The sequence below is a fragment of the Excalfactoria chinensis genome, chromosome 5, assembly GCF_039878825.1.
Source record: "Excalfactoria chinensis isolate bCotChi1 chromosome 5, bCotChi1.hap2, whole genome shotgun sequence".
Classification (NCBI taxonomy): Eukaryota; Metazoa; Chordata; class Aves; order Galliformes; family Phasianidae; genus Excalfactoria; species Excalfactoria chinensis.
The window spans coordinates 40,301,076-40,324,600 of NC_092829.1; the positions used below are offsets into that span (position 1 = coordinate 40,301,076).

At 36.3% G+C, this 23,525-nt stretch overlaps 1 protein-coding gene across 1 annotated transcript in view; it reads left to right on the forward strand.

Annotated features, from left to right (window-relative positions):
* Positions 1–23,525, forward strand: part of OTOG (otogelin) — an 89,453-nt gene that overhangs the window by 25,654 nt on the left and 40,274 nt on the right. The window contains exons 19-33 of the mRNA XM_072337744.1: positions 178–390; positions 1,803–1,968; positions 2,318–2,392; positions 3,716–3,759; positions 4,123–4,276; positions 8,791–8,898; positions 12,958–13,096; positions 13,298–13,432; positions 14,283–14,429; positions 15,031–15,150; positions 15,927–16,043; positions 17,410–17,566; positions 18,628–18,654; positions 21,160–21,327; positions 23,029–23,307. Of these exons, the coding sequence (XP_072193845.1) occupies positions 178–390; positions 1,803–1,968; positions 2,318–2,392; positions 3,716–3,759; positions 4,123–4,276; positions 8,791–8,898; positions 12,958–13,096; positions 13,298–13,432; positions 14,283–14,429; positions 15,031–15,150; positions 15,927–16,043; positions 17,410–17,566; positions 18,628–18,654; positions 21,160–21,327; positions 23,029–23,307 (2,049 nt within the window). The remainder of the gene's footprint in view (positions 1–177; positions 391–1,802; positions 1,969–2,317; positions 2,393–3,715; positions 3,760–4,122; positions 4,277–8,790; positions 8,899–12,957; positions 13,097–13,297; positions 13,433–14,282; positions 14,430–15,030; positions 15,151–15,926; positions 16,044–17,409; positions 17,567–18,627; positions 18,655–21,159; positions 21,328–23,028; positions 23,308–23,525) is intronic.

Genomic DNA, 23,525 nt, shown 5'->3' on the forward strand with positions numbered 1-23,525 from the left:
CAAGCTCTAAGTGATGAGTATCTAACTTTTCTATCCTTCAGTACAGTCGTGTTGATATGAAAAATAGTAAGACATATTTAACAATAGTATTTAACTGTGATCAATAGCAAAGATTTTTTTTTTTTAAACTCTTTTTGAACTCCCCAACTGAAAGTGTTTAATCTGTTATTTGTGTAGCCTCTTATGCAGCGGAAGCTTGTAGCATCCTTACGAAAGACCTTTTTGCTCCATGCTACCCTTATTTGAGTCCCATTCCCTATTTTGAGCAGTGCAGAAGAGACACTTGCAAATGTGGACAGAATTGTTTTTGCTCTGCTCTGGCCCACTATGCTCATCATTGCAAAAGATTTGGAGTAGTAATAGATTTCAGAAGAAGTGTCCCAGACTGTGGTGAGTTGTCTTGAACTTCTAGTTGTAATAATTACTCTTTGAGGACTTGAGAATTAATCCACTTCTGTCACTTAAAAACTGATATTCATTTGGCTTTTTTTCTGATTGTCATTCTATCACAGTACTCAGGACAAGGATCTTTTTCTTGGTAGGAAAAATGTGACTTGAATGTCTTATCATACCTACGTTACTATTATTCATTGGCTGTGTAAATACATTTATTCCTTTCTTCACAGACATAAGTTTAATCTAGTTCTTTAAACGAGCCCTTGACAGAGATGAAAAATGTTGTTACTATGTGTAGCAATTTTATTTTGATCGTCATCAACTTCCACTCTACCTGACAATCTCCAAGAGCTTATGTTCTTACTGTCAGTAGTACAAACATGCATAATGACTGCTGGCATAGATACAGTTAATTAATATCGCTGATATTTCAGTTAAGATGAATGGAAGAACATACATTCCATAGAAATAGCTAAAGCTAACTTCTGTTATCTGATTTGTGCTATTTCACCTGTAGAGGAGTGGCTAATGTTACTTAAATCTTCATTTTACACAAACTTTTTGTGGTGTCATCATGCATTTTTGAAAGTTTTAGAGTTAGGGATCCATAAAACAACACTTAATTGACACCCATATTGTGTTAGTAGGCTTGGCTCCATAAGCAAGGCTGAAAATCTTATCTAAAGAACATTCACAAATTCCACATTGGGTAACTCACCATATCATGTGGTTATCCATGTCATAATGCACAATAAAGAGGATTTCTGAAAGTTCATCCTGCTGAAGTATCTCAAGCCAGATTATCTGCATATGTACCTGGAAAAAACCAGCTTGATTAAACTCTGTGGCACAAATGGTGGTGCCCGCTGTTACTGAGTAAAGCTGTTTCAAAATATTTAATATCCTTTTGCTTTAAAAAAGCAAGTGTAGATTTACTAGAGCATATGTAAAAAAATCATGCCTGTAGGGTTTAAAATATTAATCTTTCTAATTTAATGAGCACTTCAAATCTGTTTTTAAGTAGAACTTAATGGAATATATAAGAAAAGATGGTATTGTGCAAGAGCTGCAAAGTGCACGTGTTCCATTTATAGTTTCTAATATTTCTGTTAAGATGCTGTGTGTTTTCCAAAGGCCACATGGAAGAGCCACACGTTTTGGAGTTAAAAGAAAAAATCTGAACAGTTTTCCCAGTATAAATCTGGATTAACTGCACAGACTTTATTGTATTTGTTATTACTGTGGGTTTACATCTGTGTGGTTTATACAGCACAGTGCCAAGATAGCAATTTTAGTGGAATTTAATGTAATTGGGAATGAAAGAATGGAGATGTTTATCAGAAAACTGTTGGGAGGTACTTGAGTTTCTTGCATGGTAATTTGAGAGGTTTGTTTCATTTGGACAGCTCTTTCATGTGAAGATACAAAGGAGTACAGTACTTGTGTATCTACCTGTGGCAGAACCTGCCAAGCACTGTCTGTGCCAGAGACATGCAGCAATGATTGTGTTGAAGGCTGTGCTTGTCCCTTTGGAACATACTTGAATTCCAAGACTGAAAGATGTGTGGAAAGGTAGGTAAAGTTGCAGTTCTGATAGTTACACTCACTGCCTTACACCTCTGCCTTTACATGATATATTTAAACATTAACAAACATGAAGCCTGTAGATACCATGCATTTCAGGATCTTAGGAGTACACAGAACCTGCATGTTGATCAAAAATAGTTTGAGTACTTAAATTCATCAGACACTGACAAGGATGATTGTCACACACTGTTTCTGGCATATGAGAAACACAAAAGGTCTCCATTGCTATATGAAGGTTCTGCTTTGTTGCTGATTTCACATAGAATGCAATTATTTTTTTCCCGTCTTCAGTTTCTGAGGTAACCACAATCACTTTTACTTTCTTCTCCCCTAGAGATGAATGCCCCTGTTATTTTCAAGGAATTGACTATCCACCTGGAGACAACGTCATCACGTCTTTGGGCAAATGGTAAGAGAAATTAACTTTTTTTTTTTTTTCATCTGACAAAATCTGCTCTCTCTCTCTGTTTTGGAAACTCTAGGAAATCATTCGTTCTACCCCGTTTTTATTGTTGCTGTTAATATGGAACATACAGGATAATCCTGCATTCGTTTCTATGCATACTTGTATGGAGCTTCTTTAGAACTTAGGTTTTCAGGTTGCTGTGCTTGCACTTCTTTATGCTGAAGTACAGATTAGAATGAAAAGCTGCTGTCATTAGATAGATCCACACTAACACACAGTGCTCTGGAAAACCCTGTCTTTTTCTGATTTATATGTGCCAAGCACTGTGCTAAATAGTTGACTGAGTCACATTGTTGGTGTGGTTGTCCAAAAACGGATTTCTTTTTAAAGGGATGACAGCACATGAAAAACATCTTTCTGTTGATTTCAGTAGAGTTTTATTGGAATTTGGCAGCTGGGATTTAAGACAAAATAAGAAATCCATCTCCCATTTGGTTATGATTTTTGCTTGCAACGTTTTTGACAGTGGCTATCAAATTTCCTTACATTATGCAAGCTCACTAGACCATTGTGGCTGGGATTTTCAGACAGATACTTTGTTAATGTCTCATGATAGGAATGGGTGAAAGAAGTATCAGTCTACTCTTATGTGTTTTGCTCGTGGAAAGGTCACTGTGGTTTAGTACAAAAAAGTCTTAATAGCTTATGTTTGTACTGTATTCAGCCCTGGAGCTTACCTGCAACTGCGGGATAATGTGTGGTTGCTCATATTGTCAAACTCTTCACATAAGCTAATAGCTTGCTTTCCAGCAGTTCTAAGCTCTAAGTGAAGAAAAAAAAAAGAACACTTGAAATAATGATATGAATGTTTGTGTAAGATTGCATACACGGATCAGAGTAGCTTGCTGTAACTGTATATGTGTTTAAGATCATGTTTTATTTTGCTGCTGTTACTGCATTTTCTTAGATGATGATGATCCTATTTACAGTGCTTGGTTTGCTATTCCTGCACTGCTGTCTTTAGGAGCAATATAGTGGTATACTTCTGGAGATGTTTTTGTGTCAACCCAGGTACTTCTTAGAATAATACTTGTACTATTCAGCAGTTGTTTGTAGGGATTATTTTACATCTCATATTACATAGGAAGCAAAAGATTGGAGTTTAATACACTTTGAGAATATATGCTTTTATCATAGTTCTAATTTTCAATACAAATACTTATGCAGTAATTTAATTGATTTGTACTGTACATTTCATTATTGAACAGAAAACAGTAATATTTGACACCTTCCTGGTTCTCATTATATCTTTTATTTTTCTTCCAGCCACTGCAATAGTGGAGTCATGAGTTGTGATAACAACATAATTGGTGAGTGAAGCAGTACAGGGAGAATATACTCAAAGTCAAATCAATATGTGCTCTCTAATCCCTGTGAAATTTTGTATTTGTTACAGGATGGTGCTAAATGTAGAAATGAATGATATGCCAGATAGAATCCCTGACAACTGTCTAAAATGTTTTAAATCTGAGCAACTTTTTCCCCCAATGCTTTAAAGTACTCTTATGTATTTTCCTTTTTACTGGGAAGTTAACTATGCCCAGGAGAGAAAGTTGTTCAGAAGTTATAGAGTCAGTACCTTTGTAGTTTTATTTAAACAGTGTATTGCAGACCTCTATTGGATACAAAATTTGAAGTGCGAAGAACTAATTTGTCAATTTGTTTCCCCCCAGAACACAGTTGCCCACTTGGGCAGATTTATATTAACTGCAGCAACTCAAAAGTTGATGCTGAGCTCAGCAGAGAGAGAACTTGTGAGAATCAACTGCTAAACCTCACTTTCTCAGCACACCTTCCTTGTGTTTCAGGTTGTGTCTGCCCACCAGGGTGAGTAGCATTTTGTATTGTATTTTGCTGCGCAATCATAGTTTACTAGCTTAACTAAATCTAGTAGTGCTTGAGTAGCTATGACTACTGAAGATATACTGTGTCATTACTTTGAGTTCTTAAGCTGACTGATACCCTCCAAACCCAGTGGCTACTTTCAGCAGCACTGTGTGGCTGAGAACGTGGAAGAGAAGAAAGTTTGTGATGATGTACTTCTTTGCTATGTCTGGCTTTAGGATTATGAACTTTTCCCACTGCATCCTGAAGCAAGTTAGTTCTTGCATTTAAGCAGAAAAAAGCCATGTCAAGAACTGCTGACCTCAAAGATCTTGTAGCGTATTTGAATGGTTACAAGAGGGAGAGACTCTCTCTCTCTCTCTCTCTCTCTCTCTCTGTCTTTCTCTCTCTCTCTTTCTCTCTCTCTTAAGCTTAGTGTGCATTCTAGTGCAACTTCTATGAAATAGCAGTTAAATACAAAGTAAGTAAATCATAGTGAAATGTAGCAGTTTTCTTTGCAGGTGTTACTTGACTCTGTTTTCAGCCTACAGACACAAGTAACTGTGCTCTAAATACTTCATGGGAGATCATTCTCATTCTGAGTTACAGTTTGTACAGTATAAAAGTTACGATCATACGGTATCCCTCTAGCTAAGAAGCAACCATTAAATTGCCTAGAATAACATTGTAATATTTCTCAGTTCTGACACTTTTAAAGCTACTGTGATTTTAAGGTAAGCACTTTGTCTGTTTCTCAGTGTTTCTCGTATCACTGTGTAAGTAACTTTTTCTTCTTCCTTGCTGCATTTCAGAAAAATAAGTAATACCTGGTTTACAACACAGCTTGCAACACTGCAAGGTCACTCTTTGGATTGCATTTTCTGCTTCTGTGTTGCTATGATTCAGGTGATTTGTCCTCCTTACTTGAAGACTGAGTCTTCATTTGGACTGTAAAGAGTTAAAAACAGTAGTATCTTTGCATATTTCTGCATACTACTTAAAGGAAATTTTCTATCTTCCTCATATGCAAGTTTTAGTTACTAATATTATTTCTTAATAGATAGTTGGATATCTTAAATACCTCCTTCTAATTTTCTGACCAGGAGAAAAAACTGACCATTAGAAGTTCACCTGCTGCATGTTCTTGTTATCCCCAAATGCAAACATTAATTCACTACTTCTGTTACTTTGTTACTACTTTTTTGTTCTGTAGTTTCAGGAAAGAAAACCCCACAAATCATGAGTTTTCCTTTCCCCAACTTTGTGATCATGAATTTATCTAGACTTGGTTTGTGATTGGTACTCCCAAAAGTGGCAAAGTTGATTCATGTTTTAATTCTTTTGGTGCAAGAGTATGTGCTTTATAAAATTACGTACACCTCAGGGCTGGCAACTGTATTATAGTTGTTAAGATATAGATATAGAGTGTTCGTTTTCTCTCTTGAATGAGTGTTGTAGCATTACACAGACTTCCCAGGTTGGTTGTGACGTTCTCTGCCTCTGTATGCATCTGTTAACTATGCCAGAGAATAATCTTCTGTTAGATGAACTTGGGCAGTATTACACTTGATCTCTCATTAGGTTAGAACAGCTTTTTTTAGGTCTGCTCCTTTTTCCTTTGCTTGCTCTTGTGAAATGGAGCTTTAAAAATACAGTGAACGAGAGGCAGAAATAACCTGTAGTTGTAATGAAGAAAGATATTGAATCAGTTTTTCTCAAAAAGTATATCTGATTTATGACTATGTTTCTAAGGTGATGTACTGCATCAAATAACATGTAAGGAGCTTAAATATGTTCTTGGAATGCTTTCTTGAAACTGAAAAAGTTCTTATTCAGCTCCAATGTTGCAGCATTCTTTCCAAAACAGGAATTAGGTTTTGCTTTTACAGGGGTTTGGGAGGAGGCAGAGGCAGCTGGGTGAGCCAAATACTCAGAAGACTCTTGGGAGAGCTGGAGGAAATGCAGAGGAAGAGCGAATAGTCTATAAAAGAGGTTTCAGAGTATGGGAGCCTAGAAGAACATTAACCATTCCACTTCATTATTTTCCTTGCTCTCTCCTACCTCTTGTATTTAAGTCGATGCTGCTGTCCTATGAGTTTTATTTTTTCTGACCCATGCTGCTTAGCACTGGTACTATGCTGGTGATAAAAGTGAGTGCAGGGATTCTACTGTTACAAGATGAAACAGGAGTGCAGCTGTCTCTGTTGAGTTGGTAGTCAGAGGGGTACACAAAGGGTACTATAAAACCACTCAAGCATTATTTAAAATGCCAGGTACTTGGCAAAGTTATGTAATATTTATTGATAAAGTATGACAGAGAAAGGAATGGGTATGCTTTCAAAAGCTCCCCAAACAATTAGGAAAACATTCAGCAGGATTACAGTAACTCTTCCCAGCCAGACAGTGAGTGAACCAAAATGAAACCATCAGGAACTATCCTAAGATTATAATCATCTCTTGCTTTAAAAAATATATATATAAAACAATAATAATAGAATGGTTTACCTGTTTTCTTGTTAGGTAAGTTGTGTGCAATGGTGACATTCTGGTACTGGAAATGTGTTGCATATTTTATTCGTTTATCTCTTTTATACTCTTAAAGGTCTTTACAGGAAATGTGCAGAAACATGTGGATGTGGCACTTAAGGACATGGTGTAGTGGGCATGGTGGTGATGGGTTGATGGTGGACTTGATCTTAGAGATCTTTTTTAGCCTTAATGATTCCATGAGTCTATGGTTTGTGGGAATCTTGGACAGCAGAATTGTTGGTAGGTCAAAAGTGTCCATGGCTGCATGTATCTGTTGGCAGTAGGCTGCTACTCAAGGGTAAAAGCTGGTGATTCACAAACAATTAATAACTGCTCTGGTAGAGGTTGTAGGAGACTTTATTATTCTGCTTCAGATCTGTGGGCTTTGCAAAAGCAATGGATTTGCTCACAGGACACATTTATTCTAATGATAATGTTACCACCCATATTTAAGTATGTGTTTGTATGAATGAGAAAAACTGTAGTCAATAATAGAACAGTAATGAAACTGAATATTGGTTAAGCACAATGAAATACAATAGCTATCCTTGTATCTTTGCAGTTCATTGTGAGCTGGACGGTAAAGTATAGGTGTCAAGAAAAATGTTTGATACTTCAAAGGGGAACAGTGCAAGGCCTGTAATGTACTTGGGGTGAATAGTGATATCTATCCACTTGTTTGGCTTCACAAGAGAGAAAGCTGTTATCACCTGTTTTAGCCACTCTGAGGAAAAAGAACTGCATTTAATATTGCCTTGACAGTCTGATGTTCTTCATGTCTGAATGTGCTCTCTTCAGTTCTGAGCTTTAAGCCAGTGGGAATTTCAGTCTTCTAGCTGATTGTCTTCAGGTGGCACAATACTTGTAATAAGTATGGATTACAAACATGTCACGTACCCTGGGGTAACATAGCAATTTTCCAGTTTAATTTAACTTTTTTGCTGATGTCTGCACATTCCCATTAAGAGTTATAGAGTTGTAAGTTCCCATCTGAAATAACCACACGGAAGAAGCATCTCAGTCAGTTTACAAAGGAGTAATTCATTAACATGAGTAAATAAAGAAGTTCTGTGCTGAGTGCAGTGACTAGATCTTTGCTCCAGGACACCAAGGGAAAAAAAATGTCCCTATCATTCTGTAAAGATGTCTCGTACCTCTTATCTGTTGTCCTTGGTGCAGTGTCTTGCTGAAATTGCAGTGCTAAATAACAGAAAGAAAGCTATAACTTCAGAAAGCTATAGAAACAAAAGGAAACTGGTATAAAATTTGTACTGTTACAGAAATGCACTGTAACAAACAAACTCATTTGGAAAAAAAGATTATCAACCCAGTAGTAAGATTTTGTTAATATTTCAATACATGTACATTTCGAAGCTTGTAGTGCAAAAACAAGGGTAGCTTTAGATTTTGTGAGCTTTAAGAAATCTTTTTTCCTGTGTAACTAGCATGGTATGTGTCATGTTACTTCAGATTTTTATGTTGTGTCAAATGGTATCCTGTATGCAGACAGAACAGCTGGACCTGTAGGAGCTGGAATTACTGCTGTAGCCTATCAAGAGTTCAGATTTACAGAAGTCTCATGTCATTTGACTGATTGATTTGTCATCAAAGGTGTTCTATCAGTTATTAGACTAGTAGGTTCTGTGTATAGTAACTGTTGAATCACGGCCTGAACCACTGGTTGGACATCTGGGGAAAAGACCCAGTCAGCCCTGGGAGCAGCACTGGTGGAAGCAGTTCACCTGCACAACTGGGGAGAGGTGGAGCTAGTATTTACTTACTAAAGGTACAACATATAGCTGCTTTGAAAGTAAATGGCCAAATTACACGTATACAAATATTAATAAAACTGTACCTACTCAATGTGAGATTTAAAATGTTTTTCAATAATAACATAAAAGGTTTTCAGTTTTGGAGAATGTTTTTGTATATAGGTATCCGGTTTGGATGTACTTCTACTGAATGTGTATTTTTTTTATTTTTAATAGTCTTGTTAAGCATGGGGATGTATGCTTGGAAATGGATGAATGTCCATGTTTGTGGAAAGGAAAGGAGTATTTCCCAGGTGACAAAGTGATTTCATCCTGTCATACATGGTAAGCACAGATCTGTTTGTTATTTTTCATTTTAGTTTTTAATTATGTCTTGACTGCTCCTCTGTTTTTTACCTGAACCTTGCTAATTTGTAAGTTCACACTAGATTCTTACTATCCACCCAAAACTTTGTGTGTTTCTATGAGAAGAACTTTTGGAATTACATTATTTATTTATTTTTTTAAAAGAGTTTCTTGTTTCAAGGAACTTTTACATAATGTAACAGCAGTATATTGTTTGGGAATATAAGTAACTGGATTTGGACAAAAGCTTGATTTAGAAAAGTCACATTCTTTATTATTAGCATATCAAAATTCTCTAAATACTCCTTGGAAAATATTTCTAGAGTACAGGGAAAAAGTCTTTCAAATAATATATCAGTATAGCATTTGTTAAATTGAAGCTTTCTACTTTATTTTAACATTCATGATGGCATTTGGACACTGAGTGCTTAAAATGTAACCCATAGTCTTCTATGACTTTAGAATCATAGAATGGTTTGGGTTGAAAGGGACCTCAAAGACAATCTAGTTCCAACCCTCCTGTCATTGGCCAGGTTGCCTGCCAGGGCCCCATTCAACATGACCTTCAGTGCCTCCAGGATTGGGGCATTCACTGCTTCTCTTGGCAGCCTGTTCCAGTGCCTCATGACCTTGAGTAAAGGATTTCCTGCTAATAGCTAATCTAAATCTCCTTTCTTTTTAGTTTAAAACCATTCCTTTTTCTTGTATCACTATCTGTCCATGTGTAAAGCTGGACTCTTTCCTGTTTGCAAGCTCTCTTCAAATATTGTAAGGCCACAATTAGGTCTCCACAGAGCGTTCTCCTTCTGCAGGCTGAACAAGCTCAGCTCCCTCAACCGTTATTTGCTGTAGAGGTTCTCCAGTCCTTTGATCATCTTCATGATGATAGATTAGAGTACTGTGCTGAGCATAGTTGCAGTTAAATTATTTATTTGTGGGTGAGATAATAGATGAATAAATTGGATTTTACAGGAATTGGTGTAAATAGGTGATGGTCGATAGGATCACTTGGTGACCTGCAGAAAGCTAGTTGTTGACTGTCCAGTGTTGCCCTTGTGTATGGTGCCTGCCCTGTAGCTAGGTTACTCTGTGGAGCTCCCTTCAGTGCCCTCAGTGGAAAGCAGTACTCTACCATTTCATTGAGCTTCACTAGAGCTAGGATATGAGAACATACCTGACTGATGGACGTGTCTGTTTTGATCTTTGTCTACTGTTGAATTTTGCAAGCTGGCACAAAGAATCTTATCAGAGCCTCAGAAAAATCAACTATGCTGTCATGTACCAAGATACTGTGGTAGTGCTGTAGCCTCCAGCCTCTCAGCAGAGTAATTCTGCCCTTTTGTCCCCTTCTTCTATGCTAACCAGGAGCATTTAACAGATGTCACCTGGTAAACTACTACTTCTGGCCTGTGCAGCTCAGTATAGCCTTGTACAGTGAAGGCTTATCCAGTCAGCACTAGACATTGCCTTGTCTTGGATATCAGTGCCCCCTCCAGCCTTGTGCTGACTGCCTACCTCTGCCTCTCGTCAGGTTCTCAGTATCTGCTCTAGAAGATATTTGTAGCCTTTTGGTCGACTGGTGAAGCATCTTAGAAGCCATCTCCACTGGGCAGGCAGGTAAAGTTACCCAGGTTATTCACCCCATTATTTCACAAGCCATCTTCAAGTTGGACCTGGTGTGCTATTGCTTATGTCAGAAAGAACTACTATATCTTACCTAATCTGTGTCAGACAAAGGCAGCAGGAATGCAGGTGGAAGTTCTCTGGATTTTTAGACTAGTAATTTTTCTGAGGCCAGGCCCATTAATTCCTTCAGGTTGTCATGGTTTTTCAATTCTTCCATGTCCAGGAAGCAAAGAGTTGCAAAATGATTATGTCTTTTTGGCAATCAGTTGATCAATTATGAGAAATCTGCAGCCAGCTCTGCTTCCCTCAGAAGTGACAAATTTGATAAAAGGTGGAGAAAGTCTTTGAGAATGCTGTGTGTGTACACATAGATGTGTTTTGTACTGCAAGGGAAAGATTCATTTTTGAGAATGAGAATACTCAACAAGCCCATTAAACGCTCTTAGTAGTGACAATGACATCTATGTAATTTAGCGTACAGAAATAGTGTGCACTGGTATTACTGGTATTACTATTTTTAGAGTGCCGGGAATGTTCAAATCTAGTTCTGGTGTCTGACTGAACTGCTATTTGATATTTCCCTTGTTTTGAGATGGATTAGTTTTGTTTCCAGTGCAACTGCTTGAATAATATGCTGGCTAGATTAAACAAAAAAGGTGATGGTAGCAGCTGAACTTACTGAAGCAGCATTTCAGTGCTGTGTTGTGCAAGGTAATATGGATGATGGAGTTAACTGCGCAGGTTTGCTGTTGTACGTTGAGACTATAGAGAAAATGCTGTTTAGCTGCTGGGGGATGCTGAATTGGGCTTTCTGTGTTCTTAAACAAATACTTGAATACGTATTTCAAAGAAAGCTAGTCAGTCTGAAAGCAGCCTGTAGCTCTGCTTTTTCAACTAGGACTCTCTGGACTCTGTTAAGTGTTGATTTACTTGATATGCAAGAGATGTGGAGCATAGGACATACAAGACATAATGTACCTTTAAAGCCCTTCCTTCTGACTGCGACTGTGTTAGGATGCCTGAAAGGGAACTCCCCATTCTTTGCATGTTAAGAATTGTTTCTGCACAAGAGTATATCTGAATCCTAATGTCTCTGAGAGAACATTAAAAGCATCAGTTGCTTTTTCTGCCCAAGTGTGCTTTCATCGTTTTTCCTTTCTCTCTCCATTAGCTTTGGTAGGTTCCTGCCTTAGGCACTGCCTCAGAATGACATTAGAAGCTGGGTTACAGCCTAAACCTTTCACATATATTGCTTCAAACTTACACGTATACATAAACTAAGCACTTGTCATTATAAAAAACACGAGTAGGGTCCAAGTAATTGATGTTTTCAAGTAGAGCCTTTGAAAATCTGGAAAATTATGCTAGGTTGGTACAAGTAACTTTGTAAGGGAACAGAAGAAAACATGGAGCGTTTAGTACTAGAAGTTGCCTTCATTTTATTCTAGTTACTGTTCTTTTATAAACAGCAGTGTCATAACCCTGTAACACCTGATAGCTGTTCATTTTCTAATCATATTGCTATAATGATGTGGAACTTCATATTATTTCATGCTTTAGCATATGAGATGCGGAACATTAGTTATTTACCTAACATTTCCCAAAGTCGGGCTCATATGTAGTTGTAATATACAGAATGTTCATTTAATCAGGATATAGAAACCTGTCATGATTTTATCCATTACTTATAAATGCTTATGTTATTTCCAAAAATTATATTCAAATACTAAAAGGATGATGCACAGGGAGATGCTGATTCATAAGGTATCTGGAGATAGAACCTGAACTACTCTTAGGCTAAACTTAAGGGATAATACTGATGTATAAGAAAAAAAGAAAACAAATAGCCCAAAACACAGTTCTTTAAAGGAGCCCAATGGAATAGGACACACTCTCTCTCTCTCTCTCTGTATGTGTGTGTGTGTGTGTATATATATATATATATATATATATATAAATTTATTCAAAACTTCAGTCAGGAAGTGGATAAGGACTGTAGTAACAGGACTCATTGCCTTTTGATTCTAAGAAACAGCTAGTGTGTAAACAAAGGTACTGATAGAGAGAGCTTCATCCTTGAAATGCATCACTGATGTGAGTATGGAATAAACTGTATTACACTGGGTGGTATTTTTCTTGCTTCAGCAAAATAAATGCCCTTTCTTTGTCTATAGTGTCTGTATATTCTGAAACCAGTAGATTCTAACAAGAAGTAACACATGCTGTGTGAGTCAATTCCGTAAAAAACAGGAATTCTTGGAAATCAATTTGTTTAAGCTTTTTTAAGATGAAATTTCAAAATGCTTCTATCCTCAGTTATCATTCTTATGCATCCTAGGTAGTTTTGCTTCAATAGCAGCAATTGTCTGTGGTTACAGTTGATATTACCATTGTTGATCATATGTTTTTCAGCATTTGCCAGCATGGATCATTTCAATGCACCTTCCATCCATGCCCATCCATGTGTACTGCCTATGGGGATCGGCATTACAGGACATTCGATGGACTTACGTATGACTTTGTTGGAACCTGTAAAGCTTATCTAGTTAAGGTAAGACATTTTATGAAGTCTCAGTAAAACCTGGTATAAGATCTTCTACTTCAGTGCCATATACCACATCCAACATATTTTTTAAGCTTTCTTTGTCTTAGTTATTGAGTCAACAACATGCTGAAGTTTCTGCTAATATATCTGTGCAATATATGTAGTTACATAAGTATATTTATAAGTGCACATTTTTTTTCTCTGCAGAGTACTTCTTCAGCAAGTTTCTCAGTAGTTATACAGAATATTAACTGCTTTAATACTGGAATCATTTGCAGAAAAGACATTCTCATTAACGTTGGAAAATCTTCTCTAATATTTGATGATGAAACTGGGAATCCTGTAAGTGTCAGTATTGAACGTGCCAAAAAGGTAGCAAGTATACATCTCTAAGTATTTTTTTTCTGTCTTGTTGGCTAGAAAATGGCTGTACCACTTAAGTAGCCTAGATGTAAATGTCTTTTCATTGAATGCTGATTGCATCAGTATTGTTGAATGAAAACCATAAGCAAAATCTTGGCTACAAACTTTATTGCTGTAAATATTTAGTATTTATAGTAATTTTAGTATAAGTAGTACTATTTATAATTTACAAACCAACTACACAAAGAAGTGATTTTTTTTTTTTTTTTTTTTTTTTTTTATGAAGCTTGATGAAGCTTTGTGTGAAGCTGTAGTTAAACCAGGCATCTTATTCCGTGGTACAAATAATTTGGCATCAGAGTGATGCAGGTTAAAGAAACTTTGTGTAAAGATGTCTCTGAAGATACTTAAACAGTTATTTCTAGTGTGTTCCATGCACACTTACTCCTATCTGTATTCAAAAGAAGCATGTGGTTCTGTGGTTAAGACCTTATGAATGTAATGCTGTGTATTTAAGTTAAAATCATAGCTAGGGACTCTCTGAATTTTGAACCTTCCTGATGACCCATTAACATTTTCACCTTAACTTCACTTGTCACTACCCATCCTGTGAATTTGATATAAAATGAACTTTTAAAGTAATCCAACACTATTTACAGTCAAAATCCAGAGCATTTCAGTTTAAGCATTTATTCCTGTATGACCTTCTGTCAGTTTTGGGACTTGTAATCATCTGTGTTATTTGTCTTATTGTAAGTTTCAGTTACTCTGAAACGAATATTTTGTGAGGATGTTACATTTTAAGCTGCCTTTTCTTAATTTTGATCAGAGCTCATCTAGTTACATGGACAAACTACAGAAAATACAGTTATGGAAAGCTGGATTTTTCACTGTTGTTCATTTTCCTGATGAACACATCACTATTCTTTGGGATCAGAGAACAACAGTTCACATACAGATGGGTCATCAGTGGCAGGTAAGGGAAAGTCACTACTCTTAATGCCATTTCTTTGTGGTATTTGTGTTAGTCTTAAATTTATGCTACAATTGTTTGTAGAATAGACAACATGTCATGAATCCTATAGGAACTCAGTAGCAGAGTAAAGGAGAAAAATATTCAACTGCCTTGTCAATTATATTAATAATTCTCATTTGCAATCTTTTATTCACTTCTTACTGTCTAACTTCAGTAACAACAGAAACAAATATCTTGGGGGTAACATTCTTCTTAAGTACTCATTTCCTATGTGACTGGAGCAGATGTTATTTTGCTGCAAGTTGCTACCAAACAGGTCACTTCTCTGAACAAAAGATCAGCTCTGTTCTCAGAGGCTCAGTGGCACTTAGTCTAAAAGAAATAATACTGATGTTACTGACGTAAAATATTTCCCACAGTTTTATTATCACAAATAGCTCAACTTCTTAGGCTCGGAAAGTGGTGAGAACATGTTGAGTCCTGACAAATGTCGATGGAGCAACTGAAGACAAAAACATAAAAAGCATGTTTTGAAAACAGTTCTGACTGATAGTGTTATATATCATGTAGGACAATGATTGCTTTTGTTTTTGTTTTCCAGGGTGAATTGACTGGGTTGTGTGGAAATTTTGATTTGAAAACAGTAAATGAATTGAGGACTCCAGATAATTTTGAATTGACAAACTCACAAGAATTCGGAAACAGTTGGACAGCTGTAGAGGTACATACTAAAACAAATGTATTTGCTTATAGATTTTGGACATTTGAATCATACTGTTTGTCTAGAATGAAATCAGAAGTTGCTGGAAATCTCAGTGAAGCAGTAGTGCAAAAATTCACAGGCTGTGGTTCTTAAAGATATCATAATCCATTAAGCAATCACACTTTTTTTACAGAATACCAAAGTGTAGAGAAGAATGTGATGTAGTATTCTTCATATACAGCTGTTTTTTTAAGAGGCTTTTTGAACAGCAATATAAACAGTTCCACAGTCATTCTATGTATATCTGTTATTTAACTTACAGTTCCTATGTTGTAAAGTTAAATACTGAACTTCTTCCATATGTCCAGTGGTATTCACAGAGATTTTCCTTCCTGGTAGTTAGGGTAAAAAGACCTGATTTCTAACCTTTCTAATGCAAGTTATCCATGTGATCTTTGTCCCCTATGTGAACGGGGCAGTTCAAGTGAGTATAGACAACAGATTAGGACTGCCTAGAAGCTCCGTTTAGAACTGTGTGTGTGTGAATGTATCAGATACATGAAACATTTCTTCAGAATGTGTATTTTTCCTTTTCTTATGTGTATTTTTCATTTTCTTTGCATTAGCATATTAGCCTCTTCTAATTCTTTATCTTGATCTCTTAATTTTCCCTAATGATGTGGGTTTTTTGTTTTACATCTCTTCAAACACCCACAAAACAAACCCATTTTTTAGCTCAAACACAAAGTACTAATAAAACAAGTTTCTTCCCTTGATTTTACTTTCTTGTTTAGTGTGTTGACAGATCTGATATTCAGAATCCATGCAGTCTGAATCCACTGAGAGAGCCATTTGCAAAGAAGGAATGTGGAATACTGTTTAGTGAAGCGTTTGAAGCTTGCCATCCAGTGGTGAGTTTGTAGTCACATGTAGAAAGATGTGAAAGTCATTGTCTTAGAAACTGCTTTGCAGCTCCAATTGCTTTACATCTTCTCCTTATTTCCCATGCCAGAATCTTTTTTTAACTACAGCAATAAAGAACACAAAGGAAGTCTGAGCCATCCCTATTTCACCCTAAAATGGTAATGTCATCATAAGAACTGTCTACAATTAGCTGACTTAGACAGAAATGTGTTTGTTAGTGCCACAGAGTACCACTTTGGCATCACCTAGCATTCAGCTATGTGGTTATACCCTTTAAAATTAATGGAAAAAAAATTACATGCAATTTGTTACTTATTTTTTCATCCAGAGCATAATTTGAATAATTGAGTAATATAAAGCAAGTCATTACAAATGTGTTACATAACACACGTGTCTTACATGCAGGTTTAAATAAATTCTCAGCATCTTCTAGGCAGTATCACATGTGGAGAAACTCATTCCCAGAAATTACATGCATCTCCTCACTTAAGCAACTATGTAATGAAAATAAATAAGCCACGCAACTTGTTCTGATAGTCAGCAGGTTTGGGTTTAGTTCAAGAATAATGAGAACTGATTTTACAAAGCTAAGTGTTATGTGAAAAATAACATATTCCAGGATATTCAGAGGTCAAGACTTAAGTGCATGCCCTAAAAACTTAAGAGTGATTTCTAAGGAGGAGGGAAATTCTGTATGAAAGATTATCAGGAATCTTGCAGAGTTTTCCTGCGTAATATTATTTTGGAGGAAAAATGGAAGCCGATGTTTAAGTCGTGCTGATGTAACACTGGATTAGTCAGCTGTGTAAGATACCAACTGAATTCATCATAAGCATATAAATATTATGGTGTAAATCCATGTAGAATGTATTGCAATTCAATCATCAAATTAACATTGACAGTTTTCTTTGAAATTTTGTCCCTTAAGACAATATGCCAAAGTAATCTGAGGAGGAAAGCAATGACTAATTGTCCCAGGAAGTTTTCTAATTATATTAAGAGAATGAACCACTCATGAAGAGTTTTCCACCTACTTTAGTATTTCTTATGTTTTATGCATATTTAACTTTGTTAATGCTTCTAAGATATATTTTCTTGTTGTCAGTTGAGTCTTATTTAATATGATTCAGTGTATCTTATTATTAAGTAGTACAAAACCATGCAAAAGCATCTCATATAAGCATCTGAGTGTCAATTTTGTGTTCTAATAATCTCTCTTGTATTTAATGCAAACATTTCAATTAAAGCCTTTGATGCTTACAAGTGTGATGTTAAAATCTTGAAGGAATCACAGCTTTGTGTTGAGATGATTATTGCCTGTGTCTAAATGAATATTTTCTTATGTATTTCTAGATTGATGTCACTTGGTTTTACTCAAACTGCTTGGCAGATACATGTGGTTGTAACCAAGGAGGAGACTGTGAATGTTTCTGTACAAGTGTATCAGCATATGCCCATCAGTGCTGCCAGCATGGAGTTTCTGTAGATTGGAGGACTCCTAGAGTGTGTCGTAAGTTTACTTAACTGGTACAGCCACTGCTGTTGTATTTATGAGGTCTAGAACCGAGAAATCAAACATACTGAGTTGCCTGGGGATGTGAATTGCTAAGCCACACTATCATAACTCATGTGAGAATGAGCTGCTTGGGGCACAGGAGAACAAGTGAGTGCCTCTTACTGATCTCAGTGTTCATTTTTTGTCTAGTTAGATTGCATGCTTTTTTCATATTCCTTACTTAGTTTTTCTTCTTTGCCCCCTAATGTGAAAGAATAAGTCATGGAAAATCAATGTGTATGGATAATAGTATGCAAGGCATCCCTCAGACCAAAGTTAGGCAGTTAACAGCTTGTGTAACTTTTATCTTCAGCATAACCATACTTATTAAGTAGGTCTTGATAACGTTGATGTGGCTTAGTGCTGCCTCTGGAGTATGTGTGGAAGATGAGTTTTCTGAATGAAGACAAATAGGATTTTAAACAGGACTTTGCTAGTATGCTAGTATCCCCATTCAACAATGCTGAGAGGTAAAACACATCTGAGGCCTTTTTTCTATGGCTCCTGAGTCACATGCTTGGCAGAAAAGAGTCACTACCTGTAAATTGTAATGGAAAAGGGCAAGAAAGGAAAAAATCAAAGGAAAAAAACAATCATTTTTCTAATTTCACAGCAGCTCAAAGAGAGCATGCAGTTTGATAGAAGTTACACAAGAAGTGTGCTGTAGAGCAAGAGGTATACTCAATGTTTTTAATAGAAATCATGAATTTTTATAGAAATGAGAATGGAAAGACAGCAAAGCTTAGTCTTAAACACTAGAGGTCGCAAAAGGACAACTATGGGAAAGTGAGCTTACTATTTCTTGCTAGAAAATAATATTTAGATCAGTATAATTTAAACAAGAGATTCATTAAAGTAGTCAAATAAAAATTTGGCAATAAATGTTAGAAGAAATTGTTATGCATGATCTGACTTGACCAAGCAGTTGGCTTTGACCTTAACCAGTAAAGGGTAGTGGACAAGTTCTTAATATGCAGAATGCCCACAATTTTTTTTCCTTTCTTTCTATTTTTCAGCTTATGATTGTGAATATTTCAACAAAGGTAAGTCCTAAAGGACCTGATGAAATGTCAGTATAATCTTTGGCTTCTTTATTCCAAAGATACCTTAATATTACTTGTTGTGTTTTGTATAAAAATGCTGTTGATGAAACCAGTTGCAAATGATAAATTATTTAAATAACCAAAATTCTGCTTTAAGGTTCACTTTTTTTCTAATAGCTTGTAATTTCATGATCGTATTGATGTTGATTGTGTGTCTTTCCCAAAAGTCTGTTTAATTCAATTGCTTTGCATTTCTGATATGGTAATGATTAAATAATGAAATCTTTCAGTAATTTATATAATATTTCATTCAATAGTACTATTGGCAGTGTGCTTAAAGGCTTACTGCAGTCCAGAATTGATAACCACTTTCTGTCAAACCAATCAACTCCTGTGCAGCCTCCAGAGGGAGCTAGTTACGTAGGTAATTCAACTTCCTATGGTATGGGATAACTATCGGTTAGGGTTGTCTGACCTAGCTTTGTATTTTTGAGCGACAAGTTCTGTTGCTTATTAGAATTTATCTCAGAGAGAGGTGCAAATCTGGTATAAAGTGCTTGAGTAAAAAACATCAGTTGCTCACTTGTGATGGGTGCTGTACTACTGTGTAAGTGCTGGGATCTCTATGCAGACTGTTTCAAAGTTAATGTCTGCATTGTTAGATGTGGCAAAGATCTAAGCACTGAAAGCCAACCTGATGTGAAGAGCAAATGGGATTCCTGCTTTTTATTCTATAATTTCTTCTGTCAAGCTTCAAATACACAAGGATAAGCTGTGAATTTAGATGGCCTGTGATGTTTTGGTCTTCTGTTAGACTTCATATTGTAACAACTTGCCCTGAGAAAGATCTTGGGGAGGAACGGAGACTTTAATTGACCTTTTCTGATGCACAGACAGCTGAAAAGTTTTTGAATTGATAAAAAATTGATAGTTTAGTGAGATTTAAGCTAAATCACTAATTAAGCCCTTAAATAAAGTGCAGTTCAATGAGATGATTAAAGTTCTAAGTTTTTGTACTGCTTTGTCTCATAAATGCAATCTGAAACTAAGTGATCTTGCAGTTATAACAGACTGGAAGTGCAGTGCCTCTAACATCTGGGGCCGTAGTGTGTGCTAGTAGTGAAAAGAAGTTGGATGGTAACAGATTCAAAGTGTGGTATTAGTTTTCTTACTGAGTTCTTATTGATGGAAATTTGTTGACATACTGGAGAGCTGTACATGTGACAAGCTTGCAGTAAACATGGTTATCATATACTTCTTCCTGCTGTTTGCTTATCCAGCTCATCAGTTCTCACCATAGGATTTTCCAGAGTGACCAATGATGGGGGAAAGCTATCTCTATGCTAAATATTTTCTACCTGAAATGCATTAGCACTGCCAAAAATTGCTTATTTTTGGGAACAGGAAGGTTAAGAAATGGTCTTAGATCAGGGAGAAGTTTTGTCATCAATTCAGAGTGAAGTAGTTCAGTCTGTTTCACTTTGGTAAGGGGACATTCTGATTACTGTGGCTTCTCAAGTTTTGAATGGGGTAGGGACCTAAAATTTATCTGTACAATAATATTTCCAGAATAATAATGCTTTAAGTCATTTAAAAAATGCTTCTCAGCTCCTTGTAATGAAGGTAAATCTTGTGTCCTAATGGGCCATGCATTCATACCATCTGCAGCCTCCTTAGGATTTCTGAAGTCTTAGTAACTTTTACTACCAGGAAGTGCCAGAATACAAGAGGAAGCTTCAGGCTGCTGTTCCTATTTCTAACCTGTTTGAACTAATTTTGATGTTTAGTGGTCTTAGCAGCAGTTGAGAAGTTCTGGGAGAGTTCTAGCTTAGATGGATGCTTGCCATGTGCTGGTTTGTGGGTAAAACAGCAGTGAGATAAAATGCTTAGGTATGGTTTTTAACAGGAGTTTATAAAAACCATCTTAAAATACTGTGAATTTTGAACTAACTGATGCAGTGCAGCTCTTTGAGGTTTGTCAAATTATTTCACAATTTTGGCTTTTTTACTTACAGGTAAAATTTGTCCTTTCCTTTTCTAGTGATGCTGATTTCTTCCTGTCATGCTTTCCAGTACTATGCTTCTATCTATATTGTTCACAGAGTCATTTGAAACTTGATTGCAGCAAGCTGTTTCTTGTAGAATGCCTCACGGTATAGACACCAACGCAAGTGGTTTTAAACAGCAATAAGAAGTGGCTGAAACATACAAATAAACAATTTGTGTCTCAGGATAATCTGTAAAAACACTCTTTATTTCTGAAGTGAATAACTGAGCTCTCAGCTAACTTAGAAACTGAAGTGGGTAGGAACAAGGGAAAGGAGAAGCTGATGACGATTCTCTAGAATTGAAGATAAGTAGTTCTGAGAGCAAATATTTTCTAAAAGAGTGTGATTTTGTTTGTCATTAACAAATGGCACCTGGAGTCTTCAGCTGTAGTTTCTCTATATTGTAATTTTTAGGGCTCAAACGTGAAAGGTGATTCTGACTTCTTTTTCTCAACAGCTTTGGGAAAGGGCCCGTACAAACTTCTCAGCTACGTCAATGGAGAATTTGTAATGGCAGCAGAACTGGTGAATGGCTTTGTTTTCCCAGTGAGAGAAGATGATATTATTCCTGGACATGTAGTGAGCTTTATGCTTACTTCAGGACTTTATAAACCCAAAGCACATGGTAAAGTGATTGTAATGTATGTGGAGGCTTAAGCCAAAGCATATTCTATCCTTTAATACTTGCCTTACATCTAAGTATAGACCTGTGTTTTTAAAAAAAAATAAAAATAAATCTTTTCTCTTTATCTAACTCAGCACCTAAAAATGTCTGCTAAAATTTCCATTTGACTAATTTTAATTGCATGATTTTAGTTTTATGAACAGGTACTTTTATTTGATAAACAACAGTCCCTCCCTAACTACAACTTCCACAAACGTCACAATCAGTATTGTAGCCAGTGCCTCAGATATGTGTTGCCCCCTCCACTTTTCCTCTGGCAGAACTGGGAGGGATGATGTAAGAAAAGTACTCCCTAATTCACTTAATTAATCACCATCATGTACTTTCTGCTGTTGTGTACAGAGATGGCCACATAACCTAAGCTAAGGGTATGTGCTATGAATTTGTCTACATCACGTCCTGAATTAGGTTTCGCAGTGAATGAATCTTGTTTATTCAGCAGACAAAATAAATCTTGCACACCTTCAGACAGGTGTAAAAGGCCTACAAGAATATATTCAGCACTTTGTGACAATGATTAAATGCTATAGTAGCCTGCATACCCAGTTTTACTGCCCCCTGAGTGCTCAAGCCTCAATAAAATTTTACTACAGATCAGGAATTTGGACAGTCTAGTGTGGCTGTCTTTTGTACAATCAGAAATAATGAATGTAGGTCAGTTGAAAAAGCAAGCATTTGATTAACTGTTGTCTGTGGAAGTGACACGGGAGTTCATGTAATAGAGTATCCAGGGCCAGACTGCTTTTATTAGTTATAGTTTTGAGATACTTTTACTCTGTATTTGTTGTAGGTTTGGAAAGTGAAGGTCATTCCCAGTGTTCTACTCATATAAAATCTCTACCTCAAAATAGAACTTAACAAGTGGATTTTGTGCCTTATAGTCCAAATTAGGAGAATGGAATTTCATTTTATTGTTTTTCAAATAAGTCATAGATTTTATGCTCAGAAAACAATCAACTCTTCCAGAATTGTTATACAGGAATATAAAGTATCTGTTTAATAGAGATCATTTATTTTCTGTGCCTCTTATTTATTTATTTTTTCCCCTAGAAATGCTATCTGGGCCTGGCAGGTTAGTTGATTTTACAGTAGTTTAATGTCTGCTTTCAGCAGAAGAACAGAATTAACAGCAAAGCAGAATGAAGTAATTCTGTGTGTAGCAGATGCCTGTAACAGGCTCAAAATCTGCCACTCTGCACTTGATCGTACAGGGGCTTGTTTGAAATCAACAGCACTGTTTTAAGGGTAAGGTATCATGTGTGGGTATGTTTGCCAGAAGACAGACTTCTCTGTTAACACTGGAGAGCTGTCTGCTTAGAGCTGCAGGCACAAAGCTGCAAGCTGAATACAAAATAACATTTTTGAACTTATTTTTAATGCAAGGCTGAGCTCTTGAGCTATACGCTTCTGACTGCAAACATTACAAAAACATTATCTTGTAATTTGTAGTGAATTTAGAAAAATAAACATCAGTCTAGGATTCTGTAATACATGTATAGAATATTTCCTTACAAGATTCTGACTATTTTTATTGATAAGGCCAATGCTGTTTACATTGCTCATGCTACTGATAGCAGTGATGTTAAATTTGAATGAGTTTAGTTTATTAAAGCACGTAAATGAGTCCTCTGTGTTTTTCAGATTCCAACCTGGTTTCGTTTGAAGCAGCCGAGAGACCTAATTATTTTCTCCAGTTGTCCTCCAGTAATACCCTCGTTCTTTCTAAATGGGAAAAAAGTGAAGTGTTTCACAATAAATCAACGTTTGTTATCCACAAGAATACATGGCTTTCAGGATATAGTTCCTTTGAGTCATTTGCAAAACCAGGATACTTCATCCACATTTCAATGTCTTCAGTTGAGCTTTTGAAGTACCATCATTCAGAGGAGTTTAGACTGTCAGTACTTCTGAAACTTGTAGGTAGGTGATTAAGTTTATATTTTATTAAGAGCGGCTTGCTCCCTATGGAAATACAGGCCAAATGCTATTGGTATTTTAAGAGGTGATGAAATTACTTACTTTTCCTAAGCATCATTGGAAGCTGTTCTTAATCTGTTTGTGAAACTCTTCCTCAAATTCTCCTTTAAGCTTTGTAATAAGGATATGATTGTTTTCTTGTCACAAGCCATTAAGTATCC